Genomic DNA, 21,054 nt, shown 5'->3' with positions numbered 1-21,054 from the left:
TTTTTTTTTTATTTAAGGTAGGGTCATTGTTAAGCATGCACGTTTTAGTATAAAACCAAAAACCAGAATACTCACGGGAGTGTTGACTTGAGGCCCTTTTCCTTCTTTTCTCGTCCTTTGCGCGATTTGTATTTTACGAAGCAGACGTCCAAACGGAATTCAGTGTAGCATTAACCACTCCAAAATATATGCATACTTTATTAAACATCTTCGAAGACCGCAAATGGGGGAGGGAAGAAAAAAAAAGAACAACAATCGGAATGCGCCAGCAAAAATAAAGCAAAAAAACTCACGCCGGTTTCTTTTGTGCTACATGCGTACGCCACTGTAACTCGTACAACATCCGGGGACAAGTACTGTCGGGAGAAAATGGGGACTAGCTCTTTTCCGCTAAGCGATCTTTACTCCTTCAGACGAGGGAGTACAAGCGTTATAGCTAGCGCGCACTGTTTTGAGGCATGGAGACAGCACGCGTGCTAGTGCTGGACACCTGGGCACGCATTCGAGAAAAGGGGAGTTACTCCAGTTACTCGAGAATCGAAGATTAAAACGCGATTAGGAAGCCCTTAGAGAAGACCGATCTCAGCGAGAGATAAACGCCGTGGTCCTTGTCGAAGATAGCGTGGATAGCTTCTGCTTCATTGACGCTCGTTGAAACTAACACGTGGGGAATTGACGCTCAAACATTCCAGACAACACGGGCTGCTGCTACGCTAGCCGAACAGAAAACTCGCCGCTTGCTTCCGTAGACATCTGCAAATGACAGTTTCACTTGTAACATTGACTTTCGACGTTTGGTGTTGCTGGGCGAGTGCGGGGTTCGCGAGTGGAGCAGAACGACGAGGTTGTCGGGTTGGGCCACTACCACATAGAAGAGAAGGCCTAAGTCTTTAGCTCCTTCCACCCCTCCCCCCCCCCTTTAGCTCCTTCCACCCCTCCCCCCCTTCCCCCCCCCCTCCCCACACTTTCCCTAACGATGACGTCACTCGCCGGCCTTGTCTAATAGGTGGTAGTGGTTAGGCGTGAGAAAATTCAAATTGCATTGTTGGTGCAGGCCTCGTACTTAACGACAGGGACCTCGAAACACATTTTCAAAGGCGTTTGAGGCTTCAACGAGTGAACGGGAATCTCGATAGCAATGACTGTCACGTCGCGATTGTCCCAGACAGTTTTTATTTTTTTGTAAATTTTATTTGGGATGCTATATTATCAGGTCTCAAAGCCATGTGGCTTTCTGGGTGCTAGTTTTTGTTTAACATGTCACGATCGTTGAAACGGTGTATATTGTGTATCTCGTAATCGAATTTCGTCATTTTGACAAGACCCGCCGGTTTGTTCTCGAGTGAGCTTTTTTTTTTACGTTGGGTTTTGGTTTTGTCAGTAGTGTTTTCACGGCATTGGACATGTCAACATCAAACACCTACAAAGAGACAAAGCAGACGAATCGCACAATTCGGGGGCGTTACGTTCTCAAGAGAGGTATTAGACAAAACAAAAACATTGTGTCTCTTCCCTGAGATCATCTCGAACCAGCATAAATATCTAGGGTTATTATAATATACGCATTTACACGTGGCTTAAATCTTTATGATATACCTCATTAGCTTGGTCGTTAACTTGTCGTTTCCTGATATGAGCATTTTTCCCATCTCAAAATGGTTAGGTAATGTTGAATTGAATGGTAAAAATGTTTAGTTCTTCATCAGGCGTTACAGAAAGAAGGCACCTCTTTGAGAAAGCCGATGCAGAAAAATCAATGTGCCCTGAGTAACAAGGCATCCTTCCCCAGTAACGCGGAGTGCCTTTTGCTGTAGCAACTTCGTCCCATATCAAGAGCCGGTAACAGTTTTCTGAACACCAAATGTTTTTTATATAATCACAAATATACGATATCTGCGTCGACGCCAGAAGGTAAACCGATTCTTTCTCCGTTTTATTGTCTAAAGAGCTCTCACCAAATGATGTCTTGTTAATGCTAACATAATGTCTCGGGATACCAAGATAAACAAGACAATATTGCGGGCAGCAGCATCTCTATATGACTCTTTGTCAAACTTACGCCTGATTATTGGCCTCTTTTTTTTTAATCTGCACAGTAGGATCGTTTCTAAAAATTTAATTAGACATCTAGGTGCTATTGCACGCAGTCATTTAATTTTACCAAACAAACAACAGCTGAGACATCATGCGCTCGGCCCCTGAACGTAAACCCCACACCCCATTGAAGATGCATGGTGACTTTCGGCAAGGTCAACTCAAGCCCGCCCGCTGTTTTGGGAACAATGTCACGACGAAGTAACGACAACATAATTCGGCTACATTGACGTAACAATCACAGCGAAACGGTCGAGCCCTCGACAGGATGTCGGTGTCGTTCACTTCTTGCCGAGCGACTGGAAGAGACCAGCCCTCATGCATCGGCAGTTGGTTCCCCAGAGGTTGCAGCGGCACGCCGACTGGTGGCAGCAGTCGTTGGGGCGGCCGTCGCAGATGCCGTTGCGCTTGATGCAGCTCCGCCTGAAGCAAAGCGTCGAGACCAAGACTCAAATGAGAACTCAAGAGCTTTCCGCAGAAGCTTGTTTTTGATGCCATATCGTTCGTTGGGCTACTTTAGTCAATAAAGATGACCAAGTCTATACTTGTGTACACCTCAGAAAAAAAATGAAGTTTTACGCATTCTTCATACGCTGCTCGAAGTAGTTCTTTATAAGACTTGGTTGGCTGAGGAAGAAGCGACGCTTTTTGTATTTGAAACGTGCACGGCTCGATAAGGTATCAACTATTTAATTTGCATTGCACGTACATATATCTTAATTCTTTAAATAAAGGGAAAAACTGGTTATGTTCTGAGAAAAGCCGGACTTTTCAAGTACGGTTCTTGAGGTGACAACAAGTACAGATGGCAAGGAAGGGAAAGGGGGGGGGGGGGGTTATCCTCTGGCCAGGCACGTAGCCAAGACAGGGGAAGGGGGAGCATGCCCCCCCCCCCCCCCCCCCCCTCCGAAATCTTCTATTTAGCTGGGACCTCCTATTCCCCCTCCCCCTCATACAGCATTTCACAGGGGTTTAAAAAACGTCTTCGGAAAATGACGACGAACGAGTAGAAAACGTGTCTTCAGCATGCTGCCGCGGCAGCCTCTGTGACGCTCTCAAAAACGCAATTTCGTTGCATGCAAGATGGCCGTCCGGTGGCCGCACTCGCGGAGCGCGGAAGACAGGTCCAGCAATTGTCATGGATATCAGTGGTTACGAGTCGCTGGTGTCAATCAATAGTTGACGAAAACGTAAAGTCATGATGCTCCTTGTTCTTTGCTACGTAACCGGATCCACCCCATCTAGCGCTGTGAATTCCCCACCATCTTTCTCTTTTCATTCGGGCGTCTTTATTATCATGCCTCCTAGTATTTGAGTGCGCTCTGGTTTATCGTGAAACAAAGTGTAACCGATTCGGCGCTGTGAACATATCACGTGAATACGCAGCCCGCGAGTCGGCTCCATCCGTAGTCATGTGAGAATCACAAGGCAACGCATTGGTTACATTGGCTCGTAGTGAGCTCTGCGAATCACCGTAAGTTGAAACAATTGCTTGCCAATGGGCAAACGGTGTCTGACCAAACATCCATCTTTTTAAACGCCTGATTCCTTTGCCTGAGCTCGCTAGATCAACCCAGTTACTGAACTACCCATAGACACTGCTTTCACGAGCAGTATACCCAAAGGTGGACTTGGTATTTTGCCGCCTTACGCTGCCTTTAGCAGTGCCGCCTCCCCCCCCCCCCCCAACTCCCCCTGTTTCCCCTCCTTTTTATTATATACATTGTTTTCTAATTTTCTATTTTTCTTTCTTTCTTCTTTCTTTTTTTTTTTAGTTTAAAAAAAAGGTATATTTCGTATTAGTGCTGCAACACAGGCCTCAGTTATGAGCCAACGGCATTTCTTTGGAGCTGCAGTCCTTCAGGGTCGAATAAAAATATGATTATATTTTTATCATTATTACCGCTCTAGGGAATAGACAGTATTAAAGCAGAGCTCGATGGTGCTTCATACGACGGGAGAACTCGGGAAGAAAAAGGGGGTACCCCCATCCGCGAGAGTTCCACGATCGACGGAACTAATCTAATAACGTTGCTTATGCCTTAAACAAAACAAAGAAATCCTATGCTTGCGCTTGGGCTAATTTAGTACCGGAGCAGTTCCAAACTCCTGCTTACTCGCACAGCATCACATCACCGTCGTCTTCCAACTAAAGAGTAATATGTGCTAACGAACCGGAAGCTGGTAAATACCGCTCATTCATTTGTTTGCTCAGTTTCCCCGCAGAACACGTGAGTAGCCTATGAATGTTAGTAAAGTCAATGTTAGTATCAATGTTATTAATCTTCAGCGTGTGACGAAAGAGGAGTATAGAAGTGGAAACATCGCTGTGCGCAAGGACAGCGAGAGAGTGAAAGGTCCTGGTCACTGTCATTCGCCGAGATTCTTAGGCTATCCGCAGTGATTGGCTGCCCACATGCTGAGCAGAAAAGTGAGCTCAGAGGGTATTTTAGAGTAAAGGACCGTGTAACTGATTCTGGATGCAGTCAAAATATCGTTAGAGAGCAAAGGTGGACATAAACGTCGTGCGCGTAATTGCGTGGTCAACACATCACCCCGGAGCTGGCGAGTCGCCCAAGATTGCTGCGCTAGCTACCCGTGACAATTCCACCACCAAAAGGAGTAAAGGTCACTTACCCAAGATAAAAAAAAAGTGTACGTACCACTAGTCCACACGGCTTTTATTTGAGCTTAATGTCAAACAACCAGCCGACCCAATCGACTTGTGACGAAACACGAGCCCGCCCCTTACCAAACCGCGACCGGCTAACCCTGAAGAACATATTTCCCGCACCACCAGTGCCACTCACTACTCCGGAAATGAAAAGCGAATTACGAGGGGAAAATCTTGCTTTCTTATACCGAAAACAAGGTAAACTACTCAAGCAGTAAGAATCCCCACTTGGAAAAGAAAAAGAAAAAGGGGAGGGGGAGGGTCACTTTCCCCTATTCAACGAGGAGGCTATGATTCAGTAAGGAGTGCCTAGCTGGCATTTGCCTGTGGTCGAGCTCAATGGAATCGCCGGCGTGGTTTCGCAGGTTCATGTCTCTGTCTAGATGAACGTGGGATGTGTGCGAACTAGGGCCAACAGCACGTGGAGAAGTCTTCTGCGACAAGACAGCTAAATACAGGCTTTGGATCGTTGGTTAAACTTGATACTAGACTGTAAAACAAGTTTGCGAAACGCAAGATCAGAAACATCACGCGTGATCGCCGAGACACCGCCAACCGCGTCTCAGTGTGTCTGAACGGTGTCGCTTCCGAACCGCAACCGTAATTGCCTTGCAAACACAGCTCAACCCCCAGTGTGAATGCTCCATATAACTCTGGCATTTTCTTGGCGATTTTGGTCCAAACATTCGAGATGACAGCGTAACTACCAGCACAAGTCCAGCATGGGACTTGTCTGATGAGTTAGGGCCAACATACCTAGGCTTTGGACAAAGAAAGTACAGTTCGGCTCTTTTTTGGCTTATTCGAGCGTTTTAGGCCCTAAATTTCCAGACAAAAAACATAATTTGCCCCAAAAACTTATATCTGGGTTTTCAGGCAGTATAGATTAATCTCCGATCTTATTCTGGTGAGTAAGCACCAGAAGTTATTTTTCAACCCGAATATACCGTTTTTACCTCCTGCAAAGGTTTTCGGATTGGGATGGGGAGGAGGAATTTCGGGTAGTGTTCAAATAAAAGGCTTCTTTCTGCCTTTTAGATCATACATTCCGCCACATAAACATTCACGTTCCTTTCGCTGCGACACAAGAAAGATTCATAGTCTATGCAATTTATATGCAATTATGATCGAAATATTCGCAGCATTGTACGCACAGGAGTTAAGGGACTCATACTAATGACTATTTTAGCAGAGACTTCAATGCTTACGCTAGACTTTCCTTAACAGTAACGATTTAAGTTAAGATTGGCAATACGGGGTGTTTACTTTTAAGCTCTACACATTTGTTTAAAAAAGCTGTGAAGGCTGCATTTATGCGGTTTGTACAGGTGAGTTATACGGCCAGGGGACATAGTGTGTCGGGCGAATCGTAACGATCAGTTGGCTAATTAATTAAAATTTGGTAATCACTTTTTAATTATTAAAAATAGTCATATAGTTCCGCTTAGAAACGTGGTGAGGGTCGTCCGAAACCCCTAAATTTGGAATTTTTAGAAAGACTCTGTGCGCGTGAGAAGCGCAGTAGTGCGCTAAAATCAGCACTGGTAGAGCAGGTAGAAGGCTGGGGATCTAATAAGAGACGGAAAAATCGCACGGGCGCTTTACCAAAACCGCTAGCCTTGTACATGGTCCTCAAGTGGTAATTTTAGTGCACTAGTACGTTTCTCATGTGCCTTAAGTCTTTCTGAAAATTACTGATTTAGTGGTTTTCGACGACGCTCAGCAAGTTTCTAATTGGAACCATATGTCTATTTTCATCAATTCAAAATTTAATTAACAAGCTTTACTTAATTAGCCAAATGATCGTTACGATTAGCCCTCTATACAGTGTCCCCCTAACCGTATAACTCATCTGCACAAACCGCATAAGTGTAGCTTTCACAACTTTTTTTTTAAAAACAGACCTGTAAAGCTTTAAAAAAAACTGTATATTAACAAGACGTAGCAGTTCAAGAATTTGAAAAAGAAGTTAGATGTACAAAAAAAAAAGCATTGACAGTTTAAATTTGAAGCTATTAAACACGTGCCTCTAAGGTATTTGAACCTATATACTTATCCCCCCGAGAAAGTTACCCCAAAATGTTTAACCCAAAACGAAGTCATTACAACTATGCTCATTACTTTAGTTTTGATAGTTCAGAATGTCTGCCGGTGTTCTGAGAAAGCACGTAACTGTAGAGAAAACACTCTACCGCAAAAAGGTACTGAAAACAAGTTTTTGAAGTTTTTTTTTTAAGTACCACTGTATATATCTAAAAGAAATTAGAAGAAACGACATTAAAATATATTAATGAGAATTGTGGAGCGGTGGAGTATCTTACTTGTCAGCACTCATGAGGTAATTCTCAAGCTTCTCCTTGTACTCATCTAGAAAGGAGTCGTCTGAAAGCAAAAGTAAAAGTCAGTGTAAGTACACGTTTTAAGCAAACCAGATACATTGATACAGTTTAGTGAATGACAATAGAACTATACCGCAGCGCTCTGGTGCAAAATGCGCACTTACAGTCACATAATTTTCAATAACTGTTTATTTTTTAAACAGGCTGGTATTCCTTTCATGGAAACAGTTCTCAAAACAAACTTATTGATTCTCATAATCGATCAAAAAGATTTTATGAGCCTTCATTCCTAATAAACAGCTAATTGTTCAGTTCAATAATTTAGAATGAGAGCTGCTCATGAATTAAAAGTTAGACAATATTCTGCCACTTGCAAAGCGTTTTCGAGGAAATTTCTGTAAAAGTCATGACAAAAACGTTTTGAAACATGGGTTCAAACAACAAATCAATCGGTATGTTTTTTTTTTCTCAGTCGCCCGACGAAATTCCAGCCTAATATGATTGTTACTGTCTCAAATACTAGGGTGCAGTAAGGTGCAGTAAAGGCGCAGTGTGTCAAAGTCGAGTGCAGTAAAGGTGCACTGTGTCAAATACAAGAGTGCAGTAAAGTAAAAATGAAAACAGACCATAAAACAGAACGAAAAACAGGACACCGAAACTCGACACACTGAAAGAACAGGTTTGTTATCAGTAGCGAAAGTGTGCAGTCAAACAGGTCAGGAAACATCATAATCTAAACCATAAGACACGAAGGAAATAAAATAGCGGACAAGACGGCACAGAGATTTTGTGTCCTCTTGTCCGTCATTTTATTTCCTTCATGTATCAAGGTTTAGATTATGAGGTTTTATTAGTCTTAATGCCGAATTCCGAAAGTGCCCTCGTCTTGTATTCAGTCTTCGCATGTCAAAATTGAAAAGAAATGACAAAAGTATCCTCTGATCTCTCACCCTGTCACTGACTATACAGCGTTTTCTTGTGGCGGCCGCCATGTTTAATTTTGACGTAGCCGAGTTTTATTTATTTATTTATTTATTTATTTATTTATTTCTTACAGCGCCATGAAGGGCATTACAGTAGGGGGAGTCACAATACCTAAAAATCGATTTTTAACACCACCATAGGTCATCAAGACACATAAGTACGCAAAGTAATATAGAAACTCGCACACGCATATAAACATACATAAAAAAAAGCTTGGTCTGCATGGAAAGAAACACAAATGCGTTTATAATATATTTACACTCAAGTATATTGCTCAGAGACAATGCTAGAGTTGCGAAAAAAACGAACACGGCAACAATCTCGTTTGGCAAGCTGATTCATTCTTTTATCGTTCGTGGGAAGAAAGAGGTAAGAAACGAATCAGACTTTGACGTGTACTCCCGAACTTTTTGGTTATGATCTACTCTGCGCGATACATAAAATGGCTCAAACAGGTAATGTGATCTTTCAATTTTAAATAAAACACAAAAAATACTGTGAAAAAATTTTAGGCGCAAATACTTACCGATAACAGCAAGCGATTTTCATTATAAATCATTTTTTTATTGAAAAGACAGTGCTACGAAAGTTGTAGTTATTTGTCGCAAATCTAGCGGCACGGTTTTGAATTCTTTTTCAACTTTTTCAATGAGATACTGTTGAAATGGATCCCATACAATGCAAGCATACTCGAGAATGGGCTTCACACAAGAGAAAAAGCGAGTCTGTTTGAGGGATGGTAAAGCGCGCGAGAAGGTTCTCCTTAGAAACCCCAGCGTTTTATTAGCTTTCCCTGTTACATAGTTCACATGTGAAAGCCATCTCAAATCATAAAAAAAGTACCCCCAGATATTTAGCTTCTTTTTTAACAAGTAAAGTTTCTCCGTGCAAAGTGTGCGTTGACTGGAGAACGTTGCGTTTTCTTGTGAACCCTACATGAGAACACTTTGGGATGCTCAAAGTCATTTTCTATCCTGAACACAACAAACAAATTCTGTCGAAATCGCTTTGAAGAGCCGATAAATCGGAGTCTGAATTAATTTCAATGTACCAAATGCAGTCTTCAGCGTACAGCATTATTTGCGAGGCAATTCTCTTGGTTATGTCATTTACAAAAATTTAAAAAAAAAAGAAAAAAAAAAAACGGGTGGCCCAAGCACAGAGCCCTGTGGTACTCCAGAAGTTACATCAACTGGTGGAGACTTTACCCCATTTACAACTACACATTGTTTACGATCGCTTAAATAGTTAGCAATCCAATAGTACGCGTTCCTATCAATATTTAGACTCCCAAGTTTTTCTAAAATAAAGCAATGCTTGGAGTTGGGGCAAAGGAGAAAATGACTTTACTTGCTGAAGGGAAGGCGCTAGACTTCAAGGGGTTCGAGCCAAAAGTTTTTATTTTTTTTTGTCTAATCATTTTTTTAAATTGTAGTGCTGCTTAAACTATTTACTTAAACTATTTACCCAACTACGTCATATTTCAGCATGGCAACGTCACACGAAAACGGCCTATAGTCTCTCTATCGTTTTTACCTGTTGCAGACGCAATGTCCCAGGATCACTGACTCACTCACCATAATTGTTGAACGGCACGGCCATTACGGCACCAGCGAGGACCGCTACCACCAGGAACATTGCGATCGCCTGAGAGTTCATGCTGCTCGAGGGTGATTCGTCTAGTAGGGGTTAGTCACAGCGGAAGAAGCAGGGCGGGAAGCCAAGCTGCGAGCAAAGAGACAGTAAAATATGGTGAATTACTGTTTGTTTCCTCGTTCAAATCGAGAAAAAAACAAGCGCAAACATCGTTTTTCGAAACCCACAAGCGAGGTACAGTCCGCCTTAAAAAAGATTAACACAAGTGATGCGTGGCCAGCGCGGGGAAACCGCCAGGCGCAGGGCGGCGCTGTGTTCAGCTATAACACGGGTAGCGAGAGTGACCGGGACGTTCCCACTTTTGGATCGCAGGGGTGCTTAAAAAAAGTTAACGCTCATAGTATTTTTTTTACAGGCTGCTTGTTTTTGAAGGTGACGGGTCGTGCGTGAAACGACGGATTTTATTTCCCCTCATTCGCCAGCCTTGACAGTTCAGCGTCAATGAATCGTAAATGACCGTAAAACACAGCTAAAAAACACTTCTCTCGAGGAGGGACGAAAACAGAACACATGTACGCAGTGAAGCTGTGTCGTTTGGAAAGCGCAATTTGGGAACGGCTTCGGTGTGCCCACGTCCCCGGTGCATCCAAGAGTGGACTCAATCGGTAATCGCGGCCCCAGCGTGCCTACGCTATCGTAACTTCCGTGTCGCCTTATCGCCGGAATGGCCATCGCTCCATTGTGATCAGTTTTTTTAAGGCCGACTGTACCTTTCGCCAAAAAAAAAGTAACAAATTTATATCCCACTCAACAAACTTCAAGACCCTAAAAAAAATGAAAAAGAACTTGGGCCAGGAAAAAAAAGAACAGTAGTTAATACGCATTATATATGTTTGACAGTCATATGAACTTGCTTTTCTTTTCATTTGTGAACGATTCTGAAAAGCTACGAGCTTCACCGGCATTAAAATGCAAAAAAAGTTATTAAAAAATTACTCTACGATTTTCGTCTAAGACGCGCGCAAATTTCAAGTGTATCCCGGTTTTGTAACGCTTGGTGTTGAGACAAATGTAGTACAATCAAAAACCAATCGTTGTAACGAATTTCTTCTGGAATATTTAAAGTGTAACTTCAACATGAAATGAGAAATCAAATTTTGTAATTTAAACACACACAGAGATTTTATATTATGAAAGTAGCTGCGTCAAAACGCGCTTTTGCGTTCGAAACGAAAATTTAATCTGAACAATGCAGAAGCAGGGATTTTATTCTGGTACGTGAACGATTCGAACAAATTGCAAAATCCACGAGTATTAAAATGAAAAAAAAAAATGCATTAAAACAATGAAAGACGTCTACAATTCCCTGTAATACGGAAATAGAGCGCAGCTCTTGAGGAGGAAGAGGGGAGGGTACAGAGAAGAGGGTACGCCCCTCCTCCTTCTCTCACCCTCTTCCCCCTCCTCCTCCCTCCCCCTCCCTCCCTCCCCCCTCATGAAGTCACTCGTGGCCGTCGTGACGTCACCCATGAAGGCTTTGTGTAGGTCGGGACTTTCACGAGTGACCTTCATGACGTCACACATGACGTCACTTGTGACCCTCGTGACGTCACACGTGAGGTCACGTCCCCTAATGCAACGCGCAGTTACGCCGACGGCGAGGCCGCTAAAGCCGGAAACGGCCGCCTAAGAACCGCGCTCTAGAAGTGCACAAACCTTATAAAAAATGTCACTTGGAAGTTAAATTCAAGTGCATCCCTGGTTTGTACCACTTCTTGCTAAAACTAATAAAATTCAATAAAACAAACATCAGAGATTTTTCTTTTAGATTAGTCATATTGTTACACTAACGATGAAGAATCGAATTCTGTGATTAAGATTCACAACAGGGGTTTCATATTATGAAAGCAATCTTTGCCAAAATGAACCTTCTTGTTACCAGCGCAAAAATAAAATCTAAATATTAAAGAAGCCGGCAACACGCCGGCAGCACAATGCAACGTGTAGTATTCTATCATTACATCATACCATAAAACTGCCATAATAATCACGTTAGGGCATCCGTTCGAGTGCCCGGCTTCCAGTAGGCTGTCGTTGCCATTCTACATCGCTTTGGCCGCGCATGCAGGCTCAAGCCTCACGACACGCCAAAGTCAAATCAAATTATAAAGCTTGCGCTCGAAACGGGACAACGGAAGGACTTCCCTGTCGTACTCAATACCTCGCGAAGCACACTAAAGCCCCCTTGACGCGGCCCACACTACTCAGAACAAAAAATTCCAACAAATCCGCAACAAAAATCAGTTGTCTCTCGGCGTATCGACACGGCGTGTTCTCTTGCTTTCACTTTCACTTAGGCAAAGATTTCGAGCGACACTCAAATCAACAACGGGTCTTCCCGAGTTACCGCGAAACATTAATTAGAACTGCCTAATTAAATTAACAGAGAATCAAGGTTAAGCTCAGGGACCGCTTTAGAGAGGCCCTTGATTAAGATGGGCTGTTCCCTGGGGTCTAATAGCATAAATAGCCATTAAGAGCAGAGAACCCCATACCAGCTTTGCTCTTAGCTTTCAAGATGTCGTAAACCTTCTAGAAGAAAGCGAACCAAACGAAAAAGAAGAAATTGACCCCTTCCAAGGAACGACGGATCCCATTGCTGCATCACAGATCGTTCTCGCCGTAAGGAGCTTTCCCGCTCTAAGCTTCTTAGCCCAATTTTCTCGGCAACAGTCTCCAAAGTTCCCTGCATTTCCCTTCGGGGCATCAACGCAAACAATGCAATACGTAAAAAAAAAAAAAAAAAGAACAGCATTAGATGTCAACTTTTTTTACATTCTCCTGAAATGATCAAAAGAAACTGTCAATATTCTCAAAAACTTGAGTAGAGAAATAAGTTGGTGAAAACGAAAAGGCTATAAATAGGTGAGCTGCAAGTAGCACATTTCAAAATAAGATTAAGTTTGGCATGATAATCCAGGAACTGAGGGAATACGGGACGGACGACACAAAGTGCTCGGAGCTTTGCGTGGTCCGCCCAGCTCTTTTTTGCCCCGTTCTGGGGTTCCATGTCAGTATTGAACCAGCCCGCTTGCACTCTTGCTTTAGTTTCAGTGCAATGCAGTTACCCTATTCGAAAGATAATGCATACCGGAAATTTTTATATGCAGAACGCAACCAACTTACATGGGCAATGAAATGAATTTTGGGGCTGGGAAAAAGGCTATTAGGTTGGTATTTGAGTAATAGCGTATCGATTAGCGGACCGAAATAAAGAGGGTAGAAGGGCATGTGATTCGTCATTATCACGGCCGGTTCCACTTGCTTAGGCGAGCCGGCCGCGATAATGACGAATCGCGTGCCCGGAAGGGCGGAGCGATAACTCTATCCGCGCTCTTTCCTCTTTAGTTTCGGTTTGACCATTTACCGAAGTGACATTTCTCGACCTCGTAACGCCTACTAGGAATTTTTTTATCCATATTTAACGACACGGCCAGACCATACTGTGGCCGATCGTCAATCCTCTAAATACATTATGTTTCCTCAAGTGAAAAATTAAAAAAAGTTAATGAAAACATTTTAGTTAATTAGCTAACTAATTACCTAATTTCACCTTTTTTCTAGAGGACGCCATGGCCACTAACACTTCCCCAGGGCTCAAATTACTGTATCTCACGTTCCCTTTTCTTATATTTGGTGTAGCTAAAAAAAAACATTCCGTCTATATATATATATATATATATATATATATATATATATATATATATATATATATATATATATATATATATATATATATATATATATACTTCGTTTGGTCCAGACGCAGCCGACACTACAAGCTGAGGGTACCAATCAGACAACGTCAAAATCATACCATCGTTCGTCATGTTTCTGCACGTGTTCCATCATCGCTAAACTAATAAAGACCCTGCTTGATTGACCCCATGACCTCGTTGTGTCAGCTGCTGTCTGGACTTGGGCTGAAACGAAGCATAGTGCGCCTGCTTGTCATATCGCAAATACCGCAAAAACCTTCGCTTTAAATGAAATGCAGTTCCAGGGCTAGGTCATCATCATTGCGCGGTTGGGTTTTTTCTCCCCGTACAAAAGAAATCGCAAGAACTCGGTCGTGAGCAAACGCAAGTGTTTGAAGCGACCCCTAGTCGTAAAGCTGGAAGATATTATAGTGACTGACAGTATGTCATCATTACGGCTTTTTATGCGCAATAAAGCTCGTAACAGTCGTCAGTGTTGGTTAGGCTCGTCATTTGAGGGTAGGCTTAACGAGGCTCCAACTTCCAGGCATTTTCCTTTCAGTGTCTTTTGTTGTTTCTTGGTTTTGAGAACGGGCTGTCACTGCACATATACTTTAAGCAGATTCGGGGAGGGGGGGGGGGGGGGGGGGGGGTACTATCAAATTATGAGCCGTAAAAAGGGGTTAAGGAGCACGCCGCGCGAAGACGGCGAGGTTGGACGAGTCGGTGCCAATTAGGTCGGAGCAGGAGACTGCAAGTTCGGCTCTTCTCGCCGGGGTTAATTCACAATTTAATGGCGGAGCGGCTGCGCGAAACGACATTTACGAACGCGGCGCCAAGCCGGGAGGCACAGTGACAAAAATAATAATAATAATAATAAAAAAAAAGAGAGGTTGGCGGCGATAAGGAATGGGTCACGCGTGGAGCTGACACTTTGAGTTTCGCATGACGCCGCAGGGTTGCCAGCCGCCTCGGAAAGGGTTTAGCTTCGAGCGCGGAGACTGGGATCACGGCGGGGGGCGGGGAAACTCGGGAGTTACGATGGGGAAATGTACAGTAAAAGAGTAGCCTGCAGCGTATTTTAATGTCGACACTCATGGGGAGATGGAAGCTAGGGGTCCAGCAGGGAAGGGGGAGAAGAGTATAAAGGATAGGAGCAAACTCCGAGGTATTCCGAGACGGGGGCCGTTGATATTTTCTAGAGCTAGAGCCGCTCTGTTTGACCAATATCGCCCAGAAGACATGCGCATGACGTCATCATTGGTCCATTTCCGATCCGCCCCTGGCGGTAAATGAGCTAAGCATGCTCGGCGAGATTCGACGCGATGTGGCAGACACGTTCGGTGCGGCTTAGAGTTCCTGTATATGCTTATACAGGAACTCTAGCGTGGCTTCGCGGAATGCATCGAGCTCGTTGTAAAACGCGTGCAAGACGCAGTAGCTGCTGACGCTTTGCAAAGGGCAGGTCCGTCCGCGTCTTTTGCAGGGGTAGCGGTGCCGTCGGAACGACGCCGAGTTTTCAGTGGTTTTGATTGGAAGCATAGTGGGAGGATATATGCCTCGAGGTCTACCCACTCTTTTTTTTTTTTTTCTGATCAGCTAATAACAGCTTGGCGTTCTGACATCATCGGGACCCCTGTTCAAGAAGACGGCAAACTTGCGCTCCGTATAGACAGCGCTGCGTGGGTACACTAGTGATGGCTTTTGGAGGAGAAAGGAACAGGCGTTGTCTTCTTGGTGGTACTGGTTTGACACATGCATCCGCCAGAGTAACGATCCTACACTCCGTTTCACTTCATGTCCGCCCCCACCCAAAGCCTCGATGAAACGGACCCAATCAAGCAGCACTAAAAACATGGCAGTGCTTGCACTGCGACGGGATAGCTATGCGGAGCGCAAGCTGGTCTGCTTCTTGTAGAAGGGTTCCGGTGACGTCAGAACGATACCGATTTCTGATTGGTTTTGATTGTAGGATAGTGGGTAGACCTCAAAGTAAGCTACGGTGAGGTCTGCCCACTATCCTTTACAGATCCAATCGGAGATCAGCGTTCTGACGTTACCGTAAACCCTTTAAAATAAGCAGACGAACTTGCGCTCCGCATAGCTACACCCGATGACTTTATTCAATCGAGGATATCGCTCCATTCATTTGAGCATGTTCACTTAAGTTTGGGAGATGCTATGGTACCGTTAATCTAGTCGGGGTATCAAGTGCTACACAAAACTTCGCGAATCCAGAAGATCTTACTTTTATAAAAAAAAAAAAATGTCAATCACCCTAGAAAAAAAAAAGGTCTATGATCATACCAAAAAAAAGGAAAAGTTGAATGTCCGCATTTAGGGTCAATTTGAGCATGTTCGGTTCACTTGCTCAGGAGCCCAGGGTATGTTTCATGCATTTTTGTCAGCTTCTACGTTCACTCGGATACTGGTATTGTTATATGCGATTGACTGTCCTCGTGCTCTTTAAAAACGCATACACACACTTTTTTTTTCTTTTTTGAGTTGTTTGGAGGCAGAACAGGCAGACGACACCCGAACTTCGTTCGGGCGCGCTCGGCAATCTTCGGTTCAGGCAGTTGGATGACCGTTTCCATGGCAACGCTCGTGGCCCTCTCTGTCCGATGGTGGCGAGAGGCGGCGCAGGGCAAGGCGCGGCGTTTTTCTGGCAGCCGAAGCTGCGAGAAGAGCTCTAGCGTGTCCTAAAGTACGCCGGTGTTGACACTAAGGGGCGAAGACCACTGTTTACAGAAAAAACAATGAGGCTTCGAGCAAGACTGTTGAATTCAAAGGGAGGCCGTTTATTGTGGCGTGAAATATTCCGACTGCCACGCAGGAGCCGCGAAGTAAAAATGAAGAAATAAAAAAAAAAAACATACAGTCGCTGAACGATTTACAATCATGAATACCGTCACTCCTTTGTGTGTGTCTTGGTGTGTGTGTGTGTGTGTGTGTGTGTGTGTGTGTGTGTGTGTGTGTGTGTGTGTGTGTGTGTGTGTGTGTGTGTGTGTGTGTGTGTGTGTGTGAGTGAGTGCGCGCAGTAAGTTAACATTTTTTGCAGTACTGGGTTAACGAACTGGTCGCGTGCGGGAATATATCAAAATCGCATTTACTGAAATCAGTTGAAGAAAATATTAATGCGTGAGATATGTGCGAAATGTCGCGGGTAGCTTAAGAACGACACTCAGTGTTCAGCGCTCTCCGGTGGCGAGACACTGTGAAATAAGGGTGCAAATTTCACAACCCGTCACGTTTACAGATCAACCACAGTAAATTGCGAAACGTACGAATTTAGTACTGACGACTTCCTTCGTTGTATCTAAGTTGACTGTAACAATGTCAGGAATGCAACTCACTCAGAGTCTTAACGTTCCTGTCCAGCACACGTCGGCTCCAATCACAGCAATATTCTCAGTTCATATAGTTAATGACACGAACAAAATGACAAGTTAAATAACAAATAAAACAACAAAAAAAATCTCCGCGGGAGAAAAGGATGAGCACCCAAACTATACATTTCTTTCCTCATCCGGTTGACTGGACGTTCTCGACAGATTAAAGTGATGAGCCTACCACGCGCTCCGAGAGGAAAGAAAAATACACGCGGAGGCATTATTTGGAATTTTTATAAGTAAAAAACACTGACGGCGACGAAGAGCAGCGACGCTACATAAATTCTCTCCTTCTACCCTGCCAAACTTGCCACTTTCGCATTTTGGCTCACGCACGGAAATACAAAATCAATACTTTTATTTTATCATTTTTTGTTTGTTTCCGGACATGATAGAAAAAAAAAGGCTAGGGATTGAATTCTGCGCCATTGTTTTTAATCTATCCCTACTAACTGAGAGTTTGATTAAAGATGAATTAAGCCCTCGACAGACTCCGCTCGTTCCGCTTTTTTTTAAACTATAGTAGTTCATCTTCTGGAAAATACCGGCTGTTCTTCGATAAAACAAAACTGTGTTATTAAACAAAGATCACAAATCCCCTGCCCATCGCGCTTACCGCAACACATCGAAGTTCGAGACGAGCGCGCAATGCTAATTTGACGAAGCGTTTTTTTTTTATTCATTTTTTTTTTGCGAAATGTTTTATTTGTTTATTACGCGCCCTTCTTCATTAGCACAATTCGGATTTACCATATGCATCGGCCGAAATAAGGAATAATTATGCTCCCGATTTCCGGACAAAAAACGTAAACTAATACCTTGCTATTCTTTTTTTTTGCTCGATTAAATGAAAAAATACACAAAAATGCTAGTTTCTCCCTATTATCATTTCTATATTATTTTATTCTTCGTTGTATCTCGCAAAACAATGATGGCAGTGTTTGCTCATCAAAACCCCGCCACTTGTGGTGCCATACTACAGTCACTGACGGTTTAAGAGTGACATGGGGCGTGACTTATTATGTTAATTTATGCTACTTGCTTCGTGATTGGTTCTTCGACCTCCTTCTAGGCTAACGTTGCAATCTGATTGGCTGCGAAGTGATAATAAGATGCTCGTGACTGTGAAAGCTCAGCGTTTCTGAAGTTGTTTGTGATTCTATACAGGGTGTTTTGGTTTTAAACTACACAAATAAAAAAAAATAAAAAAAGATAGCCGTGAAAGCTACATTATAGCGGTTTGTGCAGGTGAGTTATAAGGGCAGGGGGACGTTATATAATTGGCTATAATCGTCACCATAAGTGAAATAATGAACTAATATTTTTCTTATTATCTTTTAATGAGTGAAAATGGGCATGTTCGGTTCCAAATAGAACATCATCGAAAACTACTAAGGGCCGGTTGCACCAACACCGCTTAGCGCAAAGCGGAGCTTAGCCGGGAACTTAAGCTTAGTTTCGGTTTCGTTCGGTTGCACCAAAATCGCTTATCGCTAAACCTAGCACTAAACTACGCTTAACTTGAGCGCTCAACATTGGGCGCTTTGCTTTTGGTAGTTTCTTAATCCTGGATTTAAAACATGGCGGCTTGTTTGTCACGGTCGACGCGGTGGACAGAATTGGTTGTGCAAAGTGTTTTAGGCTACATCAGCGTGAAAGTCTCGACGGAATGACCTTCGGAATGACAAAATATTGTCGCGTGAAGTGTTTATCTACCCCTGTTTTCAAGTTGGCTCTCCACTCTCAGGGAGTGTTAGCCCTAACCGAGATATGTACGGAGCTGTGGGTCTGTGGGGCTCACGGGGCTCACGTCTGTCTTCCCGTTGGTTTTTCTGTCAACGAGCTTATTCGTATGCACTTACTAATTTTCGCATAACTGTAACGTATTGTTATTTGCCACCTTGTTTATTTACACTTGCAGCGCGTATCCTTCAATCCGATCAGCGCGTTGAATAGTGGCAGTACATGATCTCGGCGACCAGCTGATTGTCGACACCTTTGCCGTTTGCATCAGATTGCGGCGCTTTTAAGTAATAAAACAGCGAGAATTGAATTTCTTTCATTTTCTGAGCTTTGAGACAATCTTCAGTGAATTTTCCTAATTTCGCGAGTAAAATCTTGGCTTCAGAAAACTGTATCATTCCATAACCGTAACTTTTTTGGTGATTGCGATTTTTTAGGAATATTTTGCTTTATATCTTTCATTCGTGGCGACGACAAATCGTAACGACTACTATGCTAGATTCGTTCATTGCTGTATCGGGGCAGGCTGGGGTAGGTGATGCGAAGAGACGACCGTTCTTATCGGCACGATGTGATGTACTAGTGGGAGTATTTTTTTTTTTTTTCTAAGCTCGACAGTGTGAAATTGAAGTCCGTTTGAGGCTGCAGCGGATGTTCAACGACGGTACAGTGCAGTTCTGTCACCTTGCTGATAGCAACGAGTACCGTCGATGCAAGGTCTCAGACCTGACCTCTCGACGACTTCTATTCGACGATTACCGGGCATTTTCGCAGCTGCCGTGGCGAGTTCGTCACTGCTTTGAACTTCATCGGTCTCAGGCATGACTTGATTTTAGTAGTCATCTTACTTGCCTACTTATTCTCGATGATGTTTTGTTTTCAGCGATGTAACGAGTAGAGCGTCCTTCTCGCGTTCGGTGAGATTTGGGGCCCCCGATGGCTCTTTTATCTCAAAATGTGAGCACGAAAACTACTGTCACTGTCAAAATATTTTGTTATCAACCGATATTAAACACACAATCACAGATGTAAAGGGCATTCGTGTTTATTTAAAGCGTTGACTCCTGTTTTTGAACGTTAAGCGAAAACATTATTGAATTCGGAGACCTTTAATTCCTTATTCACCGAAGAAATACAGCGAAAGCAGACGCCGATGACGACTAATACGGCAGTTTTTTTTGTTGACATCACGTGATTCCTCTCCGCCAATCGTATTCGTCCCTCTGGGCGTTCCCTAGTTCGCTCTGTTTGTCCCTAAATTCCCTACGCCAATCCATCGTTTAGCTAGGGGCGCGTCTGTAAAGCCGGCTTAACCTTGGTGCAACCGGAATTTAAACCCGTGCTTATCCGAGCTCGGTTGAGCTCGCTAAGCCGACTTAAGAAAATAGCCGCTTTGGGTTAAGGTAAGCGACGTTGGTGCACCGGCCCTAAATCAGTCAATATTAAAAGCGACTTTGAGCGCGTGGAAAGCGCACTACAGTAAGCTAAGGTTGCCCTTCGTGCAGGAGGCCCCAGCGGTGAGAAAAGGCGAATGATATGAGCGACGGAAAAACGACGCAGGCGTGTTATCGCACCGGTATTCGCGACTCCAACTAACTATAGGTGGCGCCATTCATTTTCCAAGATGGCGGGTTTAGTGAGGGTCAGAGATGCGTGCCGCTGTTGAGCCTGTCTAGTGTGCTGGCTTCACTGAGCGACATACATTATTTCTGGCAATACGAGGAAGCTAATGTTTTATGAGCGCAGGTCACCTCTTTAACCTGAAAACAAGAACGGTGTTTAGCGTATTATTTACGGAAGGATGCGCGTTTTAATTCTGGAGCGAAACCGAAACTTACCTCTATTTTGGATTTAATTTCTCGGTGTAGGTCTTAATTTCGGATTCTTTCATGACTCAAGATGTGTCTCACGTCGTAATTATTTACTTAGAAAAGTTGTTCGCGGAAACTTTCTTTTGTGACATATTGTTCGATCCAGGCTGATATTTGTAGTTGTTGAAAAAAATCAGTGCTGATGTCTGTGCGTTCTCGCTGCCTTTTTCTCGCTCAGATAATTGTCATGGAAATAATGACAATTATCCCAGCACAAGAATACGAGAATAATTCCAATTTTTACATTATGTCCACGAAACGCATAAACTAATAAACGCTGCTCTCACTACAACAACCCAAAGACGGAATCCGAGTCAGACAGCTGAAGTGACTGTGTGTTTTTGTAGCACCGCGTGACGCGTAGGTCTTCATATTACATCCAGTGTTTGACTGTTTGTCTATCTTGATAACTATGTCAGAGTTTTTTATATGCTAAAAAGAAAACAGAATTATACCTTTCTGGAAAGACTATTATGGTTAAATAGGGTATGCTCGTGATCTTGGCGTTAATTAGAGGCATACATTGCCGCGATTTGTATTATTAATAATAATATTAAAATTCACATATTTGAATAAGTAATTCTTCAAGCTCTAATATAATTT

At 43.4% G+C, this 21,054-nt stretch overlaps 1 protein-coding gene across 2 annotated transcripts in view; it reads right to left on the bottom strand.

Moving 5' to 3' along the window:
• Positions 1 to 1,192: 1,192 nt before the first annotated feature.
• The window catches only part of LOC115324175 (U8-agatoxin-Ao1a), a 153,991-nt gene continuing 134,129 nt past the window's right edge, over positions 1,193 to 21,054 (bottom strand). Inside the window, exons 1-4 of one of the 2 annotated variants that reach the window (XM_029984686.4) lie at positions 9,915 to 9,957; positions 9,669 to 9,816; positions 7,090 to 7,150; positions 1,193 to 2,517 (exon numbers count right to left, since the gene is read on the bottom strand). In XM_029984686.4, coding sequence (XP_029840546.1) covers positions 2,376 to 2,517; positions 7,090 to 7,150; positions 9,669 to 9,750 — 285 coding nt within the window. In that variant the 5' untranslated portion in view covers positions 9,751 to 9,816; positions 9,915 to 9,957 and the 3' untranslated portion in view covers positions 1,193 to 2,375. Of the gene's footprint in view, positions 2,518 to 7,089; positions 7,151 to 9,668; positions 9,817 to 9,914; positions 9,958 to 21,054 lie in introns of those variants that run through there. The other variant, XM_042293355.1, reaches the window with a different exon arrangement.

This window comes from Ixodes scapularis, unplaced genomic scaffold (assembly GCF_016920785.2).
Source record: "Ixodes scapularis isolate PalLabHiFi unplaced genomic scaffold, ASM1692078v2 PGA_scaffold4__175_contigs__length_147842914, whole genome shotgun sequence".
Taxonomy (NCBI): domain Eukaryota; kingdom Metazoa; phylum Arthropoda; class Arachnida; order Ixodida; family Ixodidae; genus Ixodes; species Ixodes scapularis.
Note: the sequence above shows the minus strand (reverse complement) of the source record. Positions and strands in the feature narration are given on the sequence as shown.